Here is a 20443-nt window from a genome sequence, read left to right as displayed (position 1 = left end):
TCAGTTGCCAGAGGACTTGCTTAACACATACTAAGCCCTGGGTTTGGTCCCTGGCAAGCACACCTTGAATCCCAGCATTTGGGAGGTAGAGGCAGGAGGGTCAGGAGAAGGTCAGGTTCATCCTTGGTTGCACATTGAGTCTGGGCTATATGAGACCCACTTCATAAAAGAAAGAATACATAGAAATGGAACCAGGTGCGGTGGCTTATGCCTGTAATCCCGGTGCTTTTAAACTGCAGCAGGATTGCTGTGAGTTTAGGGCCGCCCTAAGTTAAGAGACCCTATCAAAAAAAAAGTGGGTTTGTTTGTTTGTTTGTTTCTAACAAAGATCATCCGGTGGGGGCAGAGGTAAAAGATGAAAATGATGAATGTTAAAACACATTATGCATGTTTGAAATTGTGAAAAAAAAATATTCTTTCAAAAACTCAAACTACAGTGTTCAATCATACATGCGTATAGGTCAAATTCACAGAACCTTTTTTCAGAGAAACGTTGACATTGGCAAAGGGTATTAGGTTCCTGCAGTTTTGGGACAAATGGAAAATAAAACATTTTGAACTTCAAAATCCAAAATAACCAGGACAAACATCTGCGCACCTCATGGAGAGAAGGCATTCTCCAGTGACACCAGGAACTCAATGGCTGAGGTCAGTAATCTCTGTCCAAACCTTCCTGCCTTTCTTTTCTCTTTCCGTTTTCTTCTCTGCCTCTCTTCAATTCAATAATACGTGTGTCGTCTCATGAATGCAGTACCCACCGAGGCCAGAAGAGGGCATCAGATCACTGGATCTGGAGTTGCCAGTGAAGCTGTGAGCCTCCTAATGTGGGTGCTAGGAACAGACCTTATATCCTCCGTGGAAGTAGTAAGCAGTACTCTAACAACTGAGCCACCTCTCCAGCCCCCTTTTATGTAGGTCTTGCTGAATAGCCATCCTGAGACACACAGGGAGGGTGATGATTTAGACATCAGAAAATGACAGCATAGCAGTACCATACCCGTGGTGATGGAGTGGGAGGAGCATGACAGATTGCTGCCCCGGACCTCGCTGAAGGAATACACTGTGATGTTGTACTTGGTGTCACAATCCAAAGCAGAGAGGGTACAAGCAGGAGCAGTGTCGTTGCACTCCATCACACTGTACCCAGCTACGGCCTTGGTTTCATAGAGTTCAGCACCACGCACAGGAGACCAGGCTATTTCCACTCTGTCACTGGACACCAACACTGCGCTAATGTCATTAGGACAACAAGGAGCTGAAAGGCGGAGCCCAGAGGGAACCAGGGTCAGTAGAAGGGCATTGCAACCAGAGGGGGATATTGAGTCTCGACCTCCCTTTGGCCAGACCCTCTGCCACTGCCCTCCTAAATGACTGCAACAGGACTGATCAGTTCCAACCTGGACCTCATTCCCCTTGCACCTGGGGCAAATTCTCGGCGTGACACCCAAGAGCACACCAGACCTTTCAGGTCTACACCCAACCTTTGCTCTCAATTCTTTGTCTAGAAGACTTTTGACCTCTCTGCTAGAAAACCCGATCTCTTCCGCCTGGAAAAGTGTGTAGAGATAAGGATTGCCCTAGTAACTCTTACAAGAGACCGGAAGCACCCTACTGACATATATTTAGCTCAGCTTGAGATCTCTCCGGGGTTCTTTCCCATGTGCATTCCATCCATTCTTGAACTCCGGTTTGAGGCCACTCCTGTGCTTGTTGGCAGCCTCTTCTAAATTCCCGAAGCACCAATTATTCAGATCCCTCTTCCTGGTAGAATTTGCCATAATCCGCCCTTAGAATATATTATAATGATAATATTCTATAAATAATTCATTTCAAGGCTCCCACTCAACCATTCTCTAAAGATCTAGTATCTCCTTTGCTAATAGCGCTAAGATTAGCCCTGATGACAGAGAAGCAAATAAACCATAGTCCATGCCCCATGTGTGATCCAAGCCCAGAGGACCGGGATGACAGCAATGGTAACCAAGATAACAGATGCTAATAATGGTCCTAAATGATGCTAATACATACGTTTACGTTCTGCTTTATCACACACAGAGGCCTTTCCCCACCTGTGTTGTTATTGTCCCATTTTGCTGAGGGAAGGGTGCTGAGGGAAGGGTGCTGAGGGAGTGGAGAGGCAATGTCATTGTCTTACTGTAAGAGTGAGTTAGAGAGTCAAGTTTGGCCTTATTCTCAGGTGTCCTACTCCAACGCCCTCCATATCACGTAGCGCCTTGGCCACTGTGTCTGTCATGTCCAGGGAAGGACTGTGACCCTGAAGTGGAGGGACTGTATCCCCCCCAGAACCTCAAACAGGCCTGAGGTTTGAGTCAGAACTTTGTGGAAGCTTCAGCTTTTCAGGGTACTCTCTCTCCTCACCCCTGCACTCATTCATGTTACACTGGCTCTCCAAAACCAGTTCGTCCCTACTCTAGAAAGGATGGGAGACAAGAGATTTAATAGCTATGCTTAAACCTAGAATGACTCCCAGATGGGGAATGGGTATGCACAAGAGGTTGTTCACCCTGCTGCAGAGTCTACAGAGCCCCCTTCCCTGGCAGCAACTGTGACTTACCTGTGGTGTAATTGAACGCATCCCCCAGGGGGCTCTGCCCTGCTTCATTGTAGGCAAATACACTAACGAAGTACGTGAAGCCACACTCAGCGGAGAAGCGGCACTGAGTGAGGGAGGTGTTGCAGTGAGCTTCCAGACCGTCGTCACTCTTCACGAAAGCCACATAGTAGTCACCCAGCTCTACATTAGACCAAGCCACAGACAAGTGACCAGGGGGGTCTTCTTGGATTGTCACTCTTGCAGGTGCACAAGCCACTGGGAAACAATCAAAAGGAAGCATTCATGTGGCTTTGTGTCTTGGCAGTTAGTTATCTGAGATGCCAGGACAACCCAAGTCAGCAAACTCTGAGTTTTGTAACATTGAATTTGATGCAGAACCATGAACCAGAAACATTAGAAGACATTTTTATAGAAAAAAAGTCTATGCTAAACACCAATGATCTCTCCAAATTCTTTCATTATGACAAATGTTGTTTCAAATAATAGGCCATTGGAAGAATTTATTTTTTTGAAATGGGGTCTTATTATTCCAGGCTTCACTAAAACTTACTAGATATCCAAGGATGACCTTGAACTTCAGATCCTCCAGACCACACCTCCAAGGTACTTGGATTACCAGTGTGTACCTCCACATCAGCTTTTTTCATGTGCCTGGAGACCAGACCCAGGGCTTTGTGCATGCCAGGCAAACACTTTACCAACCATCCTGCATCCACAGCATAGACCATGGGAGTTTGAGAGCCAATTTAAGATATGTGGATTTTGTCTGGTATGGTGGTGTATGCTGTTAATCCCAACATTTGGGAGGCAGAGGCAGGAGGATATCTGTGAGTTTGAAGCCAGCCTGTTCTACAGAGTGAGTTCCAGGACAGCCAGGACTACATAGAGACCCTGAGGAAAAAAAGTATAGATTTTCATTTTTAAAATATTTATGGGGAGATTTTGACTTTATTCAGAGATGAAGTCTATTTGATGTAAGCCAAACAATAAATAAATAATGTAAATTATCCTTTTCAAGATAAAAATATACTCATGTTTTTTTGCTGACACTTTCTTTTACTCTCACAATAGTTATCATTTTATAATTGAGTAAAACGAAGCCCACATAGGGTAACTGAGTTGCCCCAGATAATATAGCTAGAAAGGCAAGGTGTGGTGGTTTGAATAAGAGCCCCCTCTATGTTCATGTTTGAGTGGTTAGTCATCAGGGAGTGGCACATTTGGGAAGGGTTGGAAGAAGAAGTATGCCACTGTGGGTGGACTTTGAGGTTTCAAAAGCCCTTGCCAGGCCCACTTCTCTCTCCTCCAGTGGCCTGTGAATCAGGGCGCAGTTCTTAGGCACTGTTATAGTGACATGTGTGCCACCAAGTTCCCTGCCATGATGATAATGGACTAAGCTCTGAAACTATAAGCCAGTCCCCAGTTAATGCTTTTCTTTTTAAGAGTTGCCATGGTGATAGTGTCTCTTCACAGAAACAGAGCAGTGACTTAAGACACACGGGTAACTGGGTCTTTCTGGGGACTTCATACAAAGCCTTTATAGAGTGGGAAGTTCTAATTGCAGCCTTCTATGCACTCAGTGACAGAACCACATTCTCCAGCCTAGTCCATCCCCAGAGCGCATCCCAAGCAGGTAGGTAGAGTGCTAGATGCTCAGACAGTACCAAATCAAATGGTAAGCACAACTCGGTGTAAACCAAGGAGATCTGCTCAAACGCCCTCATATCTTATTTCATGCCATAGATGCTACACTCTCTCTTCCACAGACATGAACACCTTGGCTAATGTTGCTCATGTTTTGTGTCAAGGCAATAGTTCTTTTATCTAAGATCAGCATAGACTGGCATCTTCTGAAAGAATGACTTCAAACCAAGGTCATCCATTCAACCCATAAGCTTTCAAAAGTTTTGTCATCTCTAATGTGAGTCCTCCTAAAATAGAGTCCCCATTTCTGGGCCCTGGGAAAAAATAATCCTTTCTAAATATAGTTTTATGGGTAAATCAAGGTTTTCTCATGATCAGTACTGACTGCGTGTGTCATACACAGACTACAGTGGTAACTCCTGAACCAATAAGGACAGGAGTTGAAAGTTGGAAAGGCTCTTTTGGTAGCACTGAAAACTGACAACAGGTTAAAAATCAATTGGGAAGCTTTTAAAAACTATTCTATTGGACTCTATTCCCAGAAATCCCGATTTAATTGACCTTGGTGGTACCTGGGTTTTTTAGATCTTAAGAATGTTCCCGAGATGCTTTTGCTGTGCATTTGAATTTAAAAACACAAGATGGTTCTTTCCTGCATTACACAAATGTCTATGTCTTTGAAGTGTTTATCTTTCCCTTTGCCCTCAGCCACTCTGTCTTCAGAATCACTTTTATTGTACCTGCTACACAAACTTATAATTGTCAAAAGAAAAGTCTAATCACCGAGCGTGTGTTGGTGACCTCAACATAACTCTAAGGAGCTGTGGGTCTGAGGGTTTGACTGTGTTTTCCCCTTGTGGAAGACAGAATATCAGCTTGGTGAGAGGGATGTTCACAGTCCTCTTCACCTTAGACATAGTTCTGACAGTTAACTAGAGTGGACATTGTTACATTGTCCTCATCCCAGAGGATCGCTATCAGGCAAGTGTGAGCAGAGATCTCAGCTGCTCGTCTTATTATCAGTGTGCACCAGAAGAAATAGCCTTTAGTGTTTCAGAGCTTCCATTTTTGTATCTAAAAGGAAGAGATAAGCCAGACCTGATGGTGCGTGCCTATGACAGAAGCTCTTGGGAGATGAAAGCTGGAGGATCAGGAGTGCAAGGCCAGACTCAGCTACCAAAGCCAACTTGAGCTTCATTAGACAACAATAAAAAGAAGCAGCATCTCACAAAATTATTCTAGAAGTTAAATAGTGTGATTATGGTGCCTGAGATGCAGTAGATCCCACTAAATGTTAGTTCCAACTCCCTAGACACATAGATGCTCTAGATGGAGCAGCAAACCTCCATCTATATATCTTTATATATAATAAATTCAGGGAAATACTGAGACACATTTAGAACTAGAAATCTCCTACCTTAGTTTGTTTTTTGTTTGTTTCTTTGTTTTTGTTTTTGTTGTTGGTTTTTTTGGGGTTTTTTTTTTTTTGGTTTTTTGAGACAGGATTTCTCTGTGGCTTTGGAGCCTGTCCTGGAACTAGCTCTGTAGACCAGGCTGGCCTAGAACTCATGGAGATCTGCCTGCCTCTGCCTCCCAAGTACTGGGACTAATGGCTTGTGCCACCAATGACTGGCCCACCTTAGTTTTTTAAAATAACTCCTACCACGCCTTAGTCATGAAACGTATCAAGAAGAGATAGCTAGGGGCTGGGGAGATAGCTCAGTGGGCCAGGGTACTCTCTTCTGCCATGAGGACCCGAGTTTGAATCCCTAGAATCACATAAAGCTGAGTATGGCTGCACATGTATGTGATCCCAGCATCTGTGGATGGAGACAGGCAGATCTACCAGACTCACTGGCCACACAGGTACCTTCTGGTTCAGTGAGTGATGGTTGAGTCTTTGCCAAGGCAAGAGAGCAAGAGTGACAGGGGACTGACAGGGGAAGATACCTGATGGCCTGCTCTGGCCTCTGTGGGTGCACACATGACTGTAAGCTTCCTCATATTTACGTGTATGCAACACACATTTACACACATGAGTAAACACTTTCTTATACTATGAAGAACTGTAAATAACAGAGTGGACCTTAGAATTTTCAAATCTTTAAAAACAGCAAGAAGTTATAGTGATGACCACCTCAGCCCCAGTTGGTGTAAGAGACTCTCTTGAGCCCGGGAGTTCAAGACCAGCCTGGGCAACATTGTGAGACCTTGTCTCAAAAAGTAAAATAAAAGCCTGTGGATAGTGATAGGAATCTTCTTTGCAATGAATGACACATGCTTCTTTGCTGGCATCATTCACTCAATGAAGTCCCTAGCTTAATACTTTCTTTCAGGCCAGGGTTAGCTTTCTTTTCCCTACTCTTTTCTAGAGAATGTTTTATTATTATTACTATTACTCCATTGTGTGTGTGTAATGTGGTGGGGGAGGGCGCAGGAGCATGAAGGTGGAGGGCAGACTGTGGACTTGGCCTCTGTTCCAGTGCCTGGTTTGAACTCAGGTTTGTGCAGCAGACACCTTTACCCACTAAGCCATCTCCAAAGCTTCTCTTTTCTTTCCTTCAGACAAAGGCTTGCTACATAGCCCCAGCTGGTTTGGAACTCAGTACGTTGCCCACGCTGGCATCAAACTCATGGCCGTCCTCCTGCCTCAGCCTGTGAGGATTACAGATATATGTCCATCTTAGGTCAGGCATTGTTTCTCACTACCTCCGGAATATTCTAGAACCATGCTGGGTATTTCTTTTCCCCTTATGGCAGCCACTGTGGTCACCAGCCCTGCAGGGCTGTCCTGCTTTTTCACATACCAGTCTTTAGGGTCACTGCAGAGGACCTGCTGGACCCAGCATCATTACTGGCTGAGACAGAAATCAGGTACTCTGTTCCACACTGCAGAGAGCCAATGCTACAGGAGCTGAGTGCTGTGCTGCAGCTGCGGTGGGAAGAATCGCTGGACGCCATCACGGTGTAGGCGAACGCTCCTTCTGTTGGCGTCCATGAAACAGACGCCTTCAGGGCCCCGCTGTCAAAGAAGACTTCAACGTTGGCAGGGGCACGGGGACCTATATTTTTGAGAAACAAGAACCTATGTAAGATTAAGCCTCATAATACTGAGGCCAGGAGGAGACTGAGACCTTAGTAGCTGGGATAACGTCAAGTTGTTCAAAGAATGAAATTGGGACTTAGTGTATATGGGAGTTAGTAACATAATGGCCGTTACTGTGCAAACTCGTTATTAGCTATGCAAGCTTTGTCACATTATTTCATCTTTTTGTTTGTGAAAATTGATACAAGAGCAGTATTTAACTCACACAGCTGCCATTTAAAAGTATTCTTTGAATGCATGAATATACTACTTAGCAAGCAGTGAAGAATGGCATTGGAGAGGCCTGAGATGGTGGTATAATTTCAGCCCTTGGGATCCTGAAGAAGGGACATTAGAAGTTCACACTGACCTGTGCTACTTTGACTCAGAGAGCAACCAAACAAGAACAAAAGGAGCTTATGCATGTGAAAGATGGAGAGGGTCATATAAGTATGTTGTCACATGGTAGGGCAAATGTTTCTCTATTATTGACCCATGTAGCTAAACGTACCCCTTCTTAGGCTGAGAAAGCAGCTCAGTAATAAAGTACTTACCAAGCACGGGGGTGGGGTGGGATGGGGGACACAAGATTCAATCCCCATCCTCAAGCCCCCATATTTTCATTTTTAACCTCCAGTGACTTTTACTCTTGGCTTGTAGCTCACAATCACTTCTAGATAAGCAAATGTCCCATTCTATTTCAAAGGATAGGGAGACTCAAATATAAGTTCACACATGAAGGTAGGCTTTTAGTGCCCCCCAAATATCCTCCCATTCTTACAAACATGCCTCAATGTCTTCATTGTTAAACCATTTACAAACCTGGAGGACTGGGCCAGCCAGATGGCTCAGCTGTGAAGGTGCTTGCTGTCAAGCCTGACAACCTGAGTTCAGAATCCACATGATGGAAGGGGACAGCTGACACCCGAGAGCTGTCCTCTGACTTCCACATGTGTGCTGAGGCATGAAACACACACATGCAGAAGGTCTAGAAAACTACTTTTAAACAAACAAACAAACTGGAGGGCATGTGCTTATGAAGAAAGGCTGTTGGCCTCAGTTCTCCTGGGGGATCTGTGTTGCAATGACATTTTAGTGACCCTTAGAACACTCTGTGGATGACTTCCATGGATCACATCCTCTCTACACTTGGTCACTCACTGAGGAGACTTTGACAGTTGGTGGCTTCTGGAGTAGCACAAGGCAATTAATTTAAGGGCGTGGCCCCTGGTAGGTCTACAAACTCCAATGACGCCACACCCAAGAGCATATGGGCAGCACAAATTGGACTTGCTGGACTTGTTTCACACGCATTGGTGTTTTGCCTGCATGTATATCTATATGAAGGTATTAGATCCCCTGGAACCATGTGGGTGCTGGGAATTGAATCTGGGTCCTTTGGAACTACTTAACCACTGAACCATCTCTCCAGGCCTTGCTGGATTTTTTTTTTTTTTTCTTTTTCTTTCGTTCTTTCCTTTTTTTTCTTTTTTGAGTTTTCGAGTCAGGATTTCTCTGTGTAGCTTTGTGGACCAGGCTAGCTTGAACTCATCCAGATCCACTTGCCTCTGCCTCCAAATGCTGGGACTAAAGGCATGTGCCACTACTGCCCAGCTGTGCTGGATTAATTTTTAAGGGGAGGGTTGGCTGGAGAGAGGGCTCAGTGATTAAGAGCACTTGCTGTTCTTCCAGAAGATGGGGGTGGGGTGAAGACTCCCAACAGCTGTATGATGGCTCACAGGTGTCTGTATTTCAGTCCCAGGTGATCTGACACTCTCTCCTAGTCTTAGGCTACAGAAATGCATATGGTGTAGAGATATACATGCAGGCAAAATATCTATACACATTAGAAAAAAAGGACACAAAGTTGGGGATGGGGGGGAGATGGGGCTGGGAGGAGTTACGGGAGCAGTAGGGGCGAATATCAAAGTATATGTATAAAATTCTCAAAAACTAACGGAGCAGTGCGGCACACACCTTTAATCCCAGCACTCAGGAGGCAGAGGCAGGAAGGAAAACCGAGACTGCCAAGATGGTTACACAGAGAAACCCTGGCTTGAAAAACAAAACAAAAATTCTCAAAAACTAATAAAAATATTATTCAAAAAGAAAGCAGGTGACTGTCTGTTCCCATGCCCTGGTGTAGATGCTTCTTCCTACACACACTGGGCCCGTGTACACTCTAGCAAAGTTCTCCATTATGAATGACGATAATGACTGAGTCATGCATCTTTGGACAGGGTTAGTTCTTGGGAAGCAGGAATTGCTTCCTTTCATCTTGTACTCCCAGCAGCTAAATGTTCGCAGGAAGAAAAGGATGAGGAAAGAGAAGTGAAGTGGGGGAGGGGAGAAGAGATGAGAAGAAAGGGAGAGAAGGGCCAGGGCAGGCAGGCAACTAAAATTCCCAGGAAGGCTGGTTTGTCACATTGTCACAAATACCCTGATGCACCAAGTCAAGCGTGAATCACCTTGGGGCTGTTCGCCATCCTTTCACTATAGACTATTACCTAAGGCAAACTCTTTCTTCTCCCCTAATTCCGCCTGGCTCCTAAATAAAGAGACTCCCATTCCAAAGTCCACCCGTAAGAGATAAAGTAGCTACTCTGGTTAAGTTGATGAAGGTCTTGCATTTAACACACACACACACACACACACACACACACACACACACACACACACACACACACACGAACAGGCTTGCTTGCTTGCTTGCTCTCTAGCTCCCTCCAATTCGTTAGTTTCACTCTGGCAGCTGAATTTGAACTTCCGGTTTTCACGCTTAGGCGCACCCCCACCCCATGTTCCTGGAATGGAATGCTGAGAGAACACATTACACTCCTACTGGGCAGTCCACAGCTAGAGAAGGGGTGGTGGGCAGCCCCGCATCAGCTTCAGCCTCGTGCAGAAATGTTGGGAAACCGTATCTGAAATGCAGGCTCATGTCAGACACAGGAACAGCGGGAACTCTTTCTGTGACTGTCACTGGATCGGGGCTGGCTTCAGGTTGGCACACACTCACTAAATGTCCGTTTGAAGGATTGAATTCCTGTTTGCCTCAGTTCTTTTTTGTTTAAACTGTGGGCTTGAACACAGGAGGGGAAAAAGCAAGGGGTGTTTTAGTTGATCCAACAAGACCAGGAAGGCACAAGGAAGGATTGGTCAACCTAACAAGAGCCCTTTCCTTCTGTGATCTGGAATGTGCTCACTGCAGTGGATTTGGCTATCAGAGGGGGAGGCACTGTGCTCCACATCACTCAGTGAGCCTTTGAACTGCTGCGGAGGAATAGTCAAGGCACTATAAATAACCTCATAATAAATTTAAACAGCTGTTACCAGCTGCTCCCTACTCATCACTTAGCATTGCTCTCCACGGCTGCAGTACCCAGCCCCCTCATTAATCAAAACTGAGATTGCTCAAGGCTGAGCTGAGGAGTCCTTACTGGTTCTCAGGTTGCAGGTGGAGTCATCCCCAGGGATTCCATTGGCATTCCATGCATAGGCCTTGATAGTGTACAGAGTCCCAGACTCTAAGCTGCTGAAGGTCAAGGAGGTGTTCGTAGTATTCTCTTTCCAAATTCTCCCCAAGCCATTGGCTCTCATAACAGACACAGAGAAGCCAATTGCCATATATACGGCATCCCATCTCACAAGGATGGAGTCTGGACTTGGAGAGCCAACTTTCAAAACTGGTGCAGCCAACACTGTTAGTAAAACCAAAACGAAACAGTGAATATGTGTTATAAAACTCTGTAAAGAATAATTCAAGTTATTGAGGAATAAGTGAATGCAGGTTGATTTCCCATATTATTATTATAATGGCAGAGTTCCGTTTAGTAATTGCTAATTGGAGGTAAGGCTGTATCTTGGTGGTGGAGTGCTTGTCTTACATGATAGAGGTCCTGGGCTCTTTCTACAATATGATTTTAGAAAAGCTACTGAAATGTATATTAATAATAAATGATGTGGCAGGAAATGTGGAAACTCAAGCCAGGAGTAGCTGATGCACACTCATAATTAATCCCAGCACTCAGGAAGCTGAGGCAGGAGAATTGCTTTGAGTTTGAGGCTGGGTTAAGCTACCCTGTCTCAAAAAAATCTGAGAAAAAAATCTAGAAAACACAAGGCAATATTTTCAACTTGCAGTTGATGAGAAGTTAAAGTATCCATATACTTAAATAAGGAAAATGTTTATACTGTTTTAGTGTGCAAATTACTTTTTCAATGCTGAGAGTGAACTCAGCCTTGTACATGTTAGGCCAGCACTCTACCACTGAACTACATACTAGTCCCTGCACATAGCTTTTCAGATATATGCCCCGGTGTGACTTTATGAAGTGAATTGAATTCTGATGGCAAATCCCAAAACTTTAATTTGTTAATGTATCTGCTATGTGCTTATTGTGATGCAAAATCTGTTCTATGCATTCCCTATTTGGCATGGGTAATAACAGAAATGATTGTTCAGGGATTTAAAGGCGTTCTACTTTTAAAGCTACCCAGAAATGGGTTTTAAATTTCAAAGCAAAGTACTAGGCATCTGAGTGTCACTTTCTCCACAATTTGCCCAGTTGCAATAACAAAAACAAACAAACAAAAATTAGTGGCTTTTTCCTCTGGGCCTTGCATTGTTGAACTCATGTGTGCAAAAACCACACAACACATTTGCAGTGTTGTTAAAATTGATCTAAGTCACAAGGAAATACTCATCAGCGTGGGCATCCAAGTTATCTACCTGTCTTTGCCTGCTTTGGAGATGATGCCTGGCTTCGTCCAGAGGCACTGATGGATCTGATGGTGATTTGATACAAGGTTGCAGCCTTCAGGCCTGTCACAGTGCCTGGGGAACTGGCCACAGTGGTCTCGATGACTGTGTCCCCATCTTCAGCTGTGAGCAAGTAACTCGTGGCCCCTGGCACAGTAGTCCACTCTACAGTGATACTAGTGCTGATTTTTGAATATGCCTGATCAATAGTTGGTATTTCAGGTGCTGAAAGATATTTTGAAGTTGTACATTAGGCAGGATATGCTACAAGGATGACATCTTTCACAACTTCCTCCCTAAACTACGTGTCTTCCCATGAACATAAGCTTTGACTTCATTTTCCAGAGAAAGAAGGAAGGGAGTGGTGTGCAAGCCTGTGGTCCAGCTACATGAGAGGTGGAGGCAGGAGGATGAAATTAAGGCCAGTCTGGACAACTTAACAAGACTCTGTCTCAAAATTTAAAATAATAATGATTATCATTACAGTCGGTAGTGGGATGTGGCTCAGTGGTAGCACTTGCCTAGCATACATTAATAAGTTCCTGGACTCAACGTGCTTTATCACAAAAAAGAAAGAAGAGAGGGGCTAACGCCAGGGCTCAGGAGGCAAGAAGGCTTGTCAGCAAACCTGATGACCTGAGTTTGATCCCTGGGATCTGTATGTCAGAAGGAAAGATCTCACATCTGAAGTCCTCGTGTCTACATGGGCATTGTAAGATACAGGTGCACACCACACACACATACACACACACAGAGGCATGCGTGCATACTACACACATGCACACACTCACACCACACACACACAGAGGCATGCACACACACCACATACATGCACACCACACACAGGCACACCACATACATGCATTTATTCACACACACACACACACACACACACACACACACACACACACACACACAAGAAAATAAGATAAAAAATACAAATTAAAAATAGAGACAGACAAGAAAAGAGTGGGGAGAGCCGGGGGAACAACTGTTTTCCAAAAGACAGCCCGAGCATAACCCTCACTTCCCAGCCCCTGCGGACCCCTTGTGCATCCTGTGCTTTTAAGTGAGTTAAGTACTAGTGGGAAAGGATTGTGGGAAAGAGCTCTGAGGAGGGGGGTGGGGAGGGAGACAATGGAGGGGCTTTACTCCACAGGGTTCCACTCTGGTTTGGTACTCTGTGAGTTTCCAAGGCCGCTTTGTCACTGAGCTCCCTCCCTGCCCCCACACAGGCACACTGCCTCCAGTCCAGCTGGGCGCTCTTTCACTGCCTGTGGCCACATTCTCATGACTCTGCACATTTCCCAGCGGGCTCTAATCTAACAGAGGAAGGAGGAGAACCCAGGGCTTTGTTACAGTTGCTCCACGCTGCTCTGTTACTATCAGAGCAGAACAATTTTCAGGTTCTTCTATACACAAGAAAATGAACTTTGTTCTTCCTTTGCCTACCAAAATGCATGCCTCAGTGTAAGGCTTAGACACTGAAGCCCTTCTGGGGTTGTCCAAAGTTCATCATAGGAATGTTTATGTCATGAGCACACAGGAGAGCCCTTTGCTTCCTACACAGGGTAGAACATTCAGTGAGAATCAGATCTACCATTTCCGAAAGTCCACAAGCACATGAACATGCGCACACACACACACTACATTCTCTCTCTCTCTGTTTCACAGACACACACACACTACATTCTCTCTCTCATGCACACACATAATACATTCTCTCCCTCTCTCTCTCTGTCACACTCACACACACTACATTCTCTTTCATACACACACACTACATTCTCTCTCTCTCTGTCACACACACACACACATTACATTCTCTCACATACACACACACACACTACATTTTCTCTCTCACACACACACTACATTCTCTCTGTCACACACATACTACATTCTCTCTCTTTACCTCTCTTTCTCTCTGTCTCACACACAATCTACATTCTCTCTTTTTCTCTCTCACATGCACACTACATTCTCTCACACACACACTACATTCTCTCTCTCTGTGTGTCTCTCTCTCTGTCTCTCTGCCTCTCTTTCTCTCTCTCCCTCTCTCTCTCACACACACATACACATACAGTCTTATAGGAGACCCAAGCAGAAGAGATCAATAAACAGATGCTGGGTTTTCCCCGCTGACACTCGCTCTCCACCTTTTAGTGTTAATGTGGTCCACATTCACTGTATGACAAATTCATAGCTGAAGGGCAAGCCAAACATGGTGATATGTGCTTTGTAACCCAGCACTAGGGAGGCTGAAGCAGCAGAATCTCAACTCTGAGGCCCAACTGGGCTACATAGAGCCTATCTCAAACAAACAACACAACACAACACAACACAAAAAACACACCACCACAACAACAAATCAAAGCCAGGTATAGCATGCATGCCTGTAACCCCAGTACTTAAGAGGTCCTCCTCAACTATACAGAGGGTTGGAAGAGGACAGCCTATTTGCAACCCTCTCTCGAAAACAACCAAAGAAATCCAAAACCAGTTAATCAGCCAGCCAGCCTCCCCAAACCAACCAAAGAAAAAGATTAAGATGAAAACTACGGGGCAAGAAGACGAAATAAAAGCCCAGTGGTTTGCCAGCATCAACTATTCCAAGTTTCCCTTCTGCCAAACCCCTAGGTGCACAATGCAGACAACCTTCCCTTTCTGCCCCAGTCACTAGTCAAGAGCTCACGTTGGCGGCCACTCAGAAATAACTGGGCTGCAAAAATGAACAAAGTCTCCACTGTTCATTGGCCAGAGACTTCTGGAACATCATCCAGGAGTATCTCTTTGTCACAGAAAGAAAATCATGCTGGTCATCTATTCTGGGGAATGGTGGGGGCCTGGTGGCCTTTTGCCAGTAAAGCTGATTCAGCAGGAAGAGTGGATGCCCCTTCTGGCCCCTCAGAACAAAAAGCCCCAGTAGGGCCTCCCTCTCCAGCCCCCTATCTCTCATCTGCAAGCCCTCCCACCCCCCCCCCCATGAGTCATTTCCCTGTGCTCTGCGCCTTCTTTCTTCTCCTTTTCTGGTGTCTCTCAACGCCTTCTGTTTCCCCTGTCCCACAGTTTATCTCAACTCCTGTGACAGATAGGCCTGCTCATTGGAATGGACAAACTTCCTGGGAAAATGACCAGCTGCAGACATAGAAAGCCTGATGCTGCATTCATGGAGAGGAGCTAGAAGGCCAGCATGCACAGACCATCTTTCCACAGGCTGCCATACTGCCTGAGGACGCTACACTTTTCCCCATTGAACTGAGCAATGGAGGAGTCGCACAAGAAGTAACGTGCGCAGAGCGAAAATCAGAGTTGGAAAAATGGAAGGGATTTGGATTCAGGAGCTCCAGGCCTGGCTCTGTTTTCACTTTTGTGTATGAGTACATGTGAGACATTTAAGGTATCCTAGTGTACATTCCCTCAAGCTGGGGGCACTCACAATACCTGTGCTTTAGGAATTACTCTGAAATGTGTAAAATAGCTATAACTGATGATTATTGTAGAGATCAAATAAAAGTATATATAAAGGTACTTTGAAAGTGTCTCATTCCCACTGTGTGTGTGTGTGTGTGTGTGTGTGTGTGTGTGTGTGTGTGTGGCTTTGGGAAAGCCAGATAATATAGCACAGCCATGGAAGGGTTCCTGTGAAAGTAAGACACTGGGGAGTCTGGGGTGAACACAGGCAGGAGAGAGACAGAGAGAGGGAGACAGAGACAGAAAGACAGGCAGACAGAAAGACAGAGTGTGCCTGATTCACAGCTGGCTCTCAGCAGATTGACTAGTGCCAGCCACAAAAGCAAATCAACTGAACCCTCTCCTCTAGATGGGAGCTTCTCAACCTTCCCAATGCTGAGACCCTTTAATACAATTCCTTATGTTGTGGTGACCCCAACCACAACATCATTTTTGTTGCTACTTCATAACTAGTTTTGCTAGTTATGAATCATAACACAAATATCTGTTTTCTGATGGTCTTAGGTGACCCCGCAAAAGGGTCAGAACCTGCAGGTTTTGAACCGCTGCTCTAGGAGATGGGAAGCAGATTCCCAGTGCTCAGGGCAGGGAGTCTATCGGAGCCTGGTGAGCCTGATGGAGGAGCAAGTGTGACCAGCTGCTGTCCTGCAAATGAGTGTGAGTGCCCAGTCCTGGTGTGGCAGGACGAGACCAGGTGGGACCATACTTTAGGGACATTTTTTTTTTCATGGAAGGGATGGTGGGCTGGTGCTGTGACTTGTTTCAACAAACCTTCAGAGAACAAAAGAAGCAAAGCAACTCTTGGGTGGCCAGCCATGTGTGGCTCAGTTGGTAGAGCACTTGCATAGCTTGCACAAAGCTTTGATTCCATCCTCAGCACTCACAAACCCAGTGTTTGCCTATATCTTAGTACTTAGGAGGAAGATGTAGGATATCGAAAGTTCAAGGTCATCCTTGATCACATAGTGAGTTTTAAGCCAGCCCGAGGGTCACAAGGCTTTGCCATAGAATAAAATGAACACAGGACTTTGGGAAGAAGACAGAGCCTGAGAAGGGGCAGCTGGAAGGGACGAAGCTAATTCTAGGAGGCAGACACCTATCTGCACTGTTTCTCTTTTGAGAACAGGTAGAATCTATTAATAAGAGGTCTAGAGATTCTGGTTGACAGGGCTTACTTAGTTTTTTTCCTCTCCACCCTTAGTGCTAATGATTGAATGAAAGGGCTCACACATACCAAGCAAGCTTTTCCCACTGAGTTTACCACCCCAAGCTAACTGATGATTCAATTATATTATCATTTAATACTAATGTGGGGGCTTTTGTTTTGTTTATTTTCTTTTGCCTTGTTTTTCTCTCTCTCTCATCTTTTTCTTTTTTTTTCTTTCTTTCTTTTTTTTTTTTTTTTTTTTTTTTTTTTTTTCCAGTTTTTTGAGACACTGTTTCTTGGTGTAACAGCTCTGGCTGTCCTGGAACTTACTTTGAAGACTAAGCTGTTCTCAAACTCAGAGATCCAACTGCTTCTGCCTCCCAAGAGCTGGGACCAAAAGTATGTGCCACCACACCTGGTTGGTTGTTTTCAAGACAGAGTTTCTCTGTGTAGCCCTGGCTGACCCTGTCTTGGAATTCACTCTGTACACCAGGCTGGTTTTGAACTCACAGAGATTCACCTACCTCTGCCTCCTGAGTTGTGGGATTAAAGGTGTGTGCTACCAGGCTGAGATTTAATAATGTTATTTTTGTCATTATTAAAATCTGAGGAAGAATGATGGAAATCATGAGTCCTATCCTCTCCATTCTCTCAGTCTTAGAGAGAGGGGGGAGAGAAAAGGAGAGGGAGAGAGAGAGAGGTTTGAGAAATAAAAGTGTCAAGTGTCACTCCTTTCTTGGATTGATGAAAGAGAAGATTTTATTCCCAGAATGTGCACACACTGATGCATCCAACGTGAAGCCCTTTGATTCTCAGCATCTGTGAGTTTGACCAACTCAGAGAATCTAAATCAGCTCGAAATCCTCAGAACCTAGACAGAGATTACCAGGAATGCCAAAGCCCAAATAGAATCAAATACACACACCCAAGATGAAGCCTTTTACACAGTACAAATCAGACACAGTCCATCTATTGAAAAACCAAGATGAATCTATTAACAGCATCACTGGCATTGAAATCTGGCCCTCCTGATTTCTCTCCAATGGGGTGGGTCATGTTGGAAGGAAAAGAAAAGGTCTCAATGGGTCCTGGGTTCCCTGGGACTTTGTAGGACACAGTGAAGCTTGCTAAACAAAGGGCAGCTATTTATTTTTTTAATCACTTATAAACCAAACAGATTAGTGTGTGCATATAAGGCTGGCTTCTCAGGTGATTGAGGCAGAATTGCTTAAGCAGGCAAAACCAGGCTGGTCAACCTAAGGACTCATCTCAAGTGAAATAAATAAAACAAACAGTAAAAAAAAAATTAGAAATCATTAGGAATGTGGTTTAACGGTCTTTCTCATAACTTCCTGGATAATCACAAAAGTCTCTCAAGAGTAACATAACTCTGATGGGCTGGAAAGCTGGCTCAGCAGTTAGAGCACTTTGTCAGAGGACTCAGGTTCAATCCCTGGTACTCACATGGTATTTTACAACCATCTGTGACTCCAGCCCAGGGCATCCAACATTTTCTTCTAGTTTCTTCAGGCACCATGTATGTGTGTAACACGCGGACATACATGAAGAAAACACACCCATGCACATAAACAAATTTTAAGTGTTTAAAAATCATTAGTAAGAATAAAGCAGGAAATTATTTTTAAAAGCCAACTTTATAGTTGGATCTGGTGGCACATGCCTTTAATCCTAGCACTAGGGAGGCAGAAGCAGGAGGCCAGCCTGAGTTCCAGGACAGCCAAAACTACCCAGAGAGATCCTGTCTGGAGACACAGAATAATAATAATAAAAACAAAAAACAAAAGCCACAACTGGATATATATGGATTTTATAAAATATTAAAATGCAACCATATACTTAATGTAAACATTCTTATTTCTACTTCATTTTTTAATGATGTTGGCATTTAATAAGTTGTTCCAGTGTGTATTAAATCACTCTGAGAATTTATCTCTAACAGAGTTGATTGTATATGGTTTTTGCAGATAATCTAAAGCCTATTCAACATAAATTGCTATCCTATTGACTTAAGATTTCTAGATTATGAGGCAGAAAAAATTTCTAGAAATATTATTGTGGCCTCCAGTCATTTATTCAAGAAAAAAATGGCGATTGAAATCTTTTTTAAATAGGGACGCCTCTTTGCATTTCTGAATCCTTGTATTACTGTGTCGACCTCAGCATAAGGCTAGATGTACAAAGCTCTCCAATCTCTCTCTCTGGTTTGCTTTTAGTGTTTTGCTTTTTTGAGACAGGATCTCCTTCACCCCAGGCTTGCCCCCAAGTTACTATGTAGCTAAAGTTCTGGAACCCTCCAAGTTCTGGAATTACAGGTGTGCACCAACATACCGGAAACAAAAGTTTTTTTTTTTCTTTGTTTTTACTTGGTGGAAGATTTTGAAAGTATAATTTAATACAGCATTTATGTTTTTTTCTTCTAATGTTCCAAAAGACAAGTAGGAAAGTTATATAAGTAGATTGTTGTGGTGCAATTTTAATTTTTGACTGGAATGATTGTCTACAGCTAACTGGATGGAAAAAATGGCATTGTATTATAGTTTTCACTAGTTTCACCTTCAAAGGACTAATTTCATAAATATGATCCAGTCAATTTGTCTTACTAACTATGGACTCTCTGGCATTTTTTACATGACCTTAGCACCCACTATGTGTGCTCAGAAAAATGTTGCTACCCACCCTCCGGGATAGTCTTTATAGATGTGACTAGATCAATCAGCAGTGGAAATTAAAATCAAATATAAGAAGGGAAAACTTGCATGTCAGAAATTGTTACCTGTTTTGGATGAAATAACCTGAAAGGGAAAAGTTAGACAGTTATTAGAAGAATGAGGAAAAACAGCATTTGGGGAAAAGAAACAAACACATCAACAGGACAAAGTAATCACAACGTTTCTGTCACAGTAACTTCCCAGTTCATGTGAGTGCTTGTCTCATTTCCTAGCACTGGAATCTATGCTAAAGAACGCTGAAAAGGACTCAGGCTGCCTACTACTAGACTGTGTTACCATTTCATTTTTCCCTTGAATCTGTCTATGGACCTAAGTCAGAAGCTGATGACAGATTCCCCCCCCCCCCCCCCACCCAGGAGTCTTTGTTCTTCTCACACAATAACCTTGTCTCCTTTCCTTAGTGAAGCACGTTACATCTTAAACACAAAACCGTACTGTCTTCGCATGATTTTAAGGTATTTCTAGTTACATCTCCCTACTCCTCAGCCCTTCATAAAAAGAGAAAGATAACACATGGGTATCTTTTCCCCAGAACTAGTTGTAGGTAATTGAAAAGGCAGACTCACCGTCTTCAGGCAGAGGAGAGTGAATCCTATCAAAGACAAACCCTTCTCTGGTCTTCCAGCCATGCTGTTAGACACAGCACTCTCATAGACAGTGATCTGGGTCCTTCTTGGCTCCCAGAAGCACAGCACTGAAGGTCGCAGACTGTGGGGCAGCAACCCTGGGAAACAGACTCTGAAGTCGCCTCTCATCTAGTGCAGCTCTTACCTGTAGTGAGGGTCACTGGGGACTGGCAGGAACAGATACTGCAAAGACTGAAAAAAAAAAAAAAAGAGTTGGAGAAAGCCGTGCCAGGCAGGCCAAAGAAGTTCCTGTAACTTTGGTTTCAAGGAGCTAATACAATGCTCTCCCTTTTAATAAATCTTACGCTGGGCAGAGTGGCATTTAATCCAGCACTTGGGAGGCAGAGGCCAGCCTGGTCTACATTGTGAGTTCCTAG

At 44.2% G+C, this 20443-nt stretch overlaps 1 protein-coding gene across 1 annotated transcript in view; it reads right to left on the bottom strand.

Moving 5' to 3' along the window:
* Positions 1 to 20195, bottom strand: part of Fndc7 (fibronectin type III domain containing 7) — a 46143-nt gene extending 25948 nt beyond the window's left edge. Inside the window, exons 1-7 of the mRNA XM_051177778.1 lie at positions 20007 to 20195; positions 19485 to 19503; positions 12037 to 12291; positions 10745 to 11005; positions 7027 to 7281; positions 2576 to 2830; positions 998 to 1255 (exon numbers count right to left, since the gene is read on the bottom strand). Coding sequence (XP_051033735.1) covers positions 998 to 1255; positions 2576 to 2830; positions 7027 to 7281; positions 10745 to 11005; positions 12037 to 12291; positions 19485 to 19503; positions 20007 to 20195 — 1492 coding nt within the window. The remainder of the gene's footprint in view (positions 1 to 997; positions 1256 to 2575; positions 2831 to 7026; positions 7282 to 10744; positions 11006 to 12036; positions 12292 to 19484; positions 19504 to 20006) is intronic.
* Positions 20196 to 20443: the final 248 nt, after the last annotated feature.

Source organism: Phodopus roborovskii, unplaced genomic scaffold (assembly GCF_943737965.1).
Source record: "Phodopus roborovskii unplaced genomic scaffold, PHOROB, whole genome shotgun sequence".
Classification (NCBI taxonomy): Eukaryota; Metazoa; Chordata; class Mammalia; order Rodentia; family Cricetidae; genus Phodopus; species Phodopus roborovskii.
The sequence above is the reverse complement of the archived record's forward strand: the minus strand, read 5'-3'. Positions and strand labels throughout refer to the sequence as shown.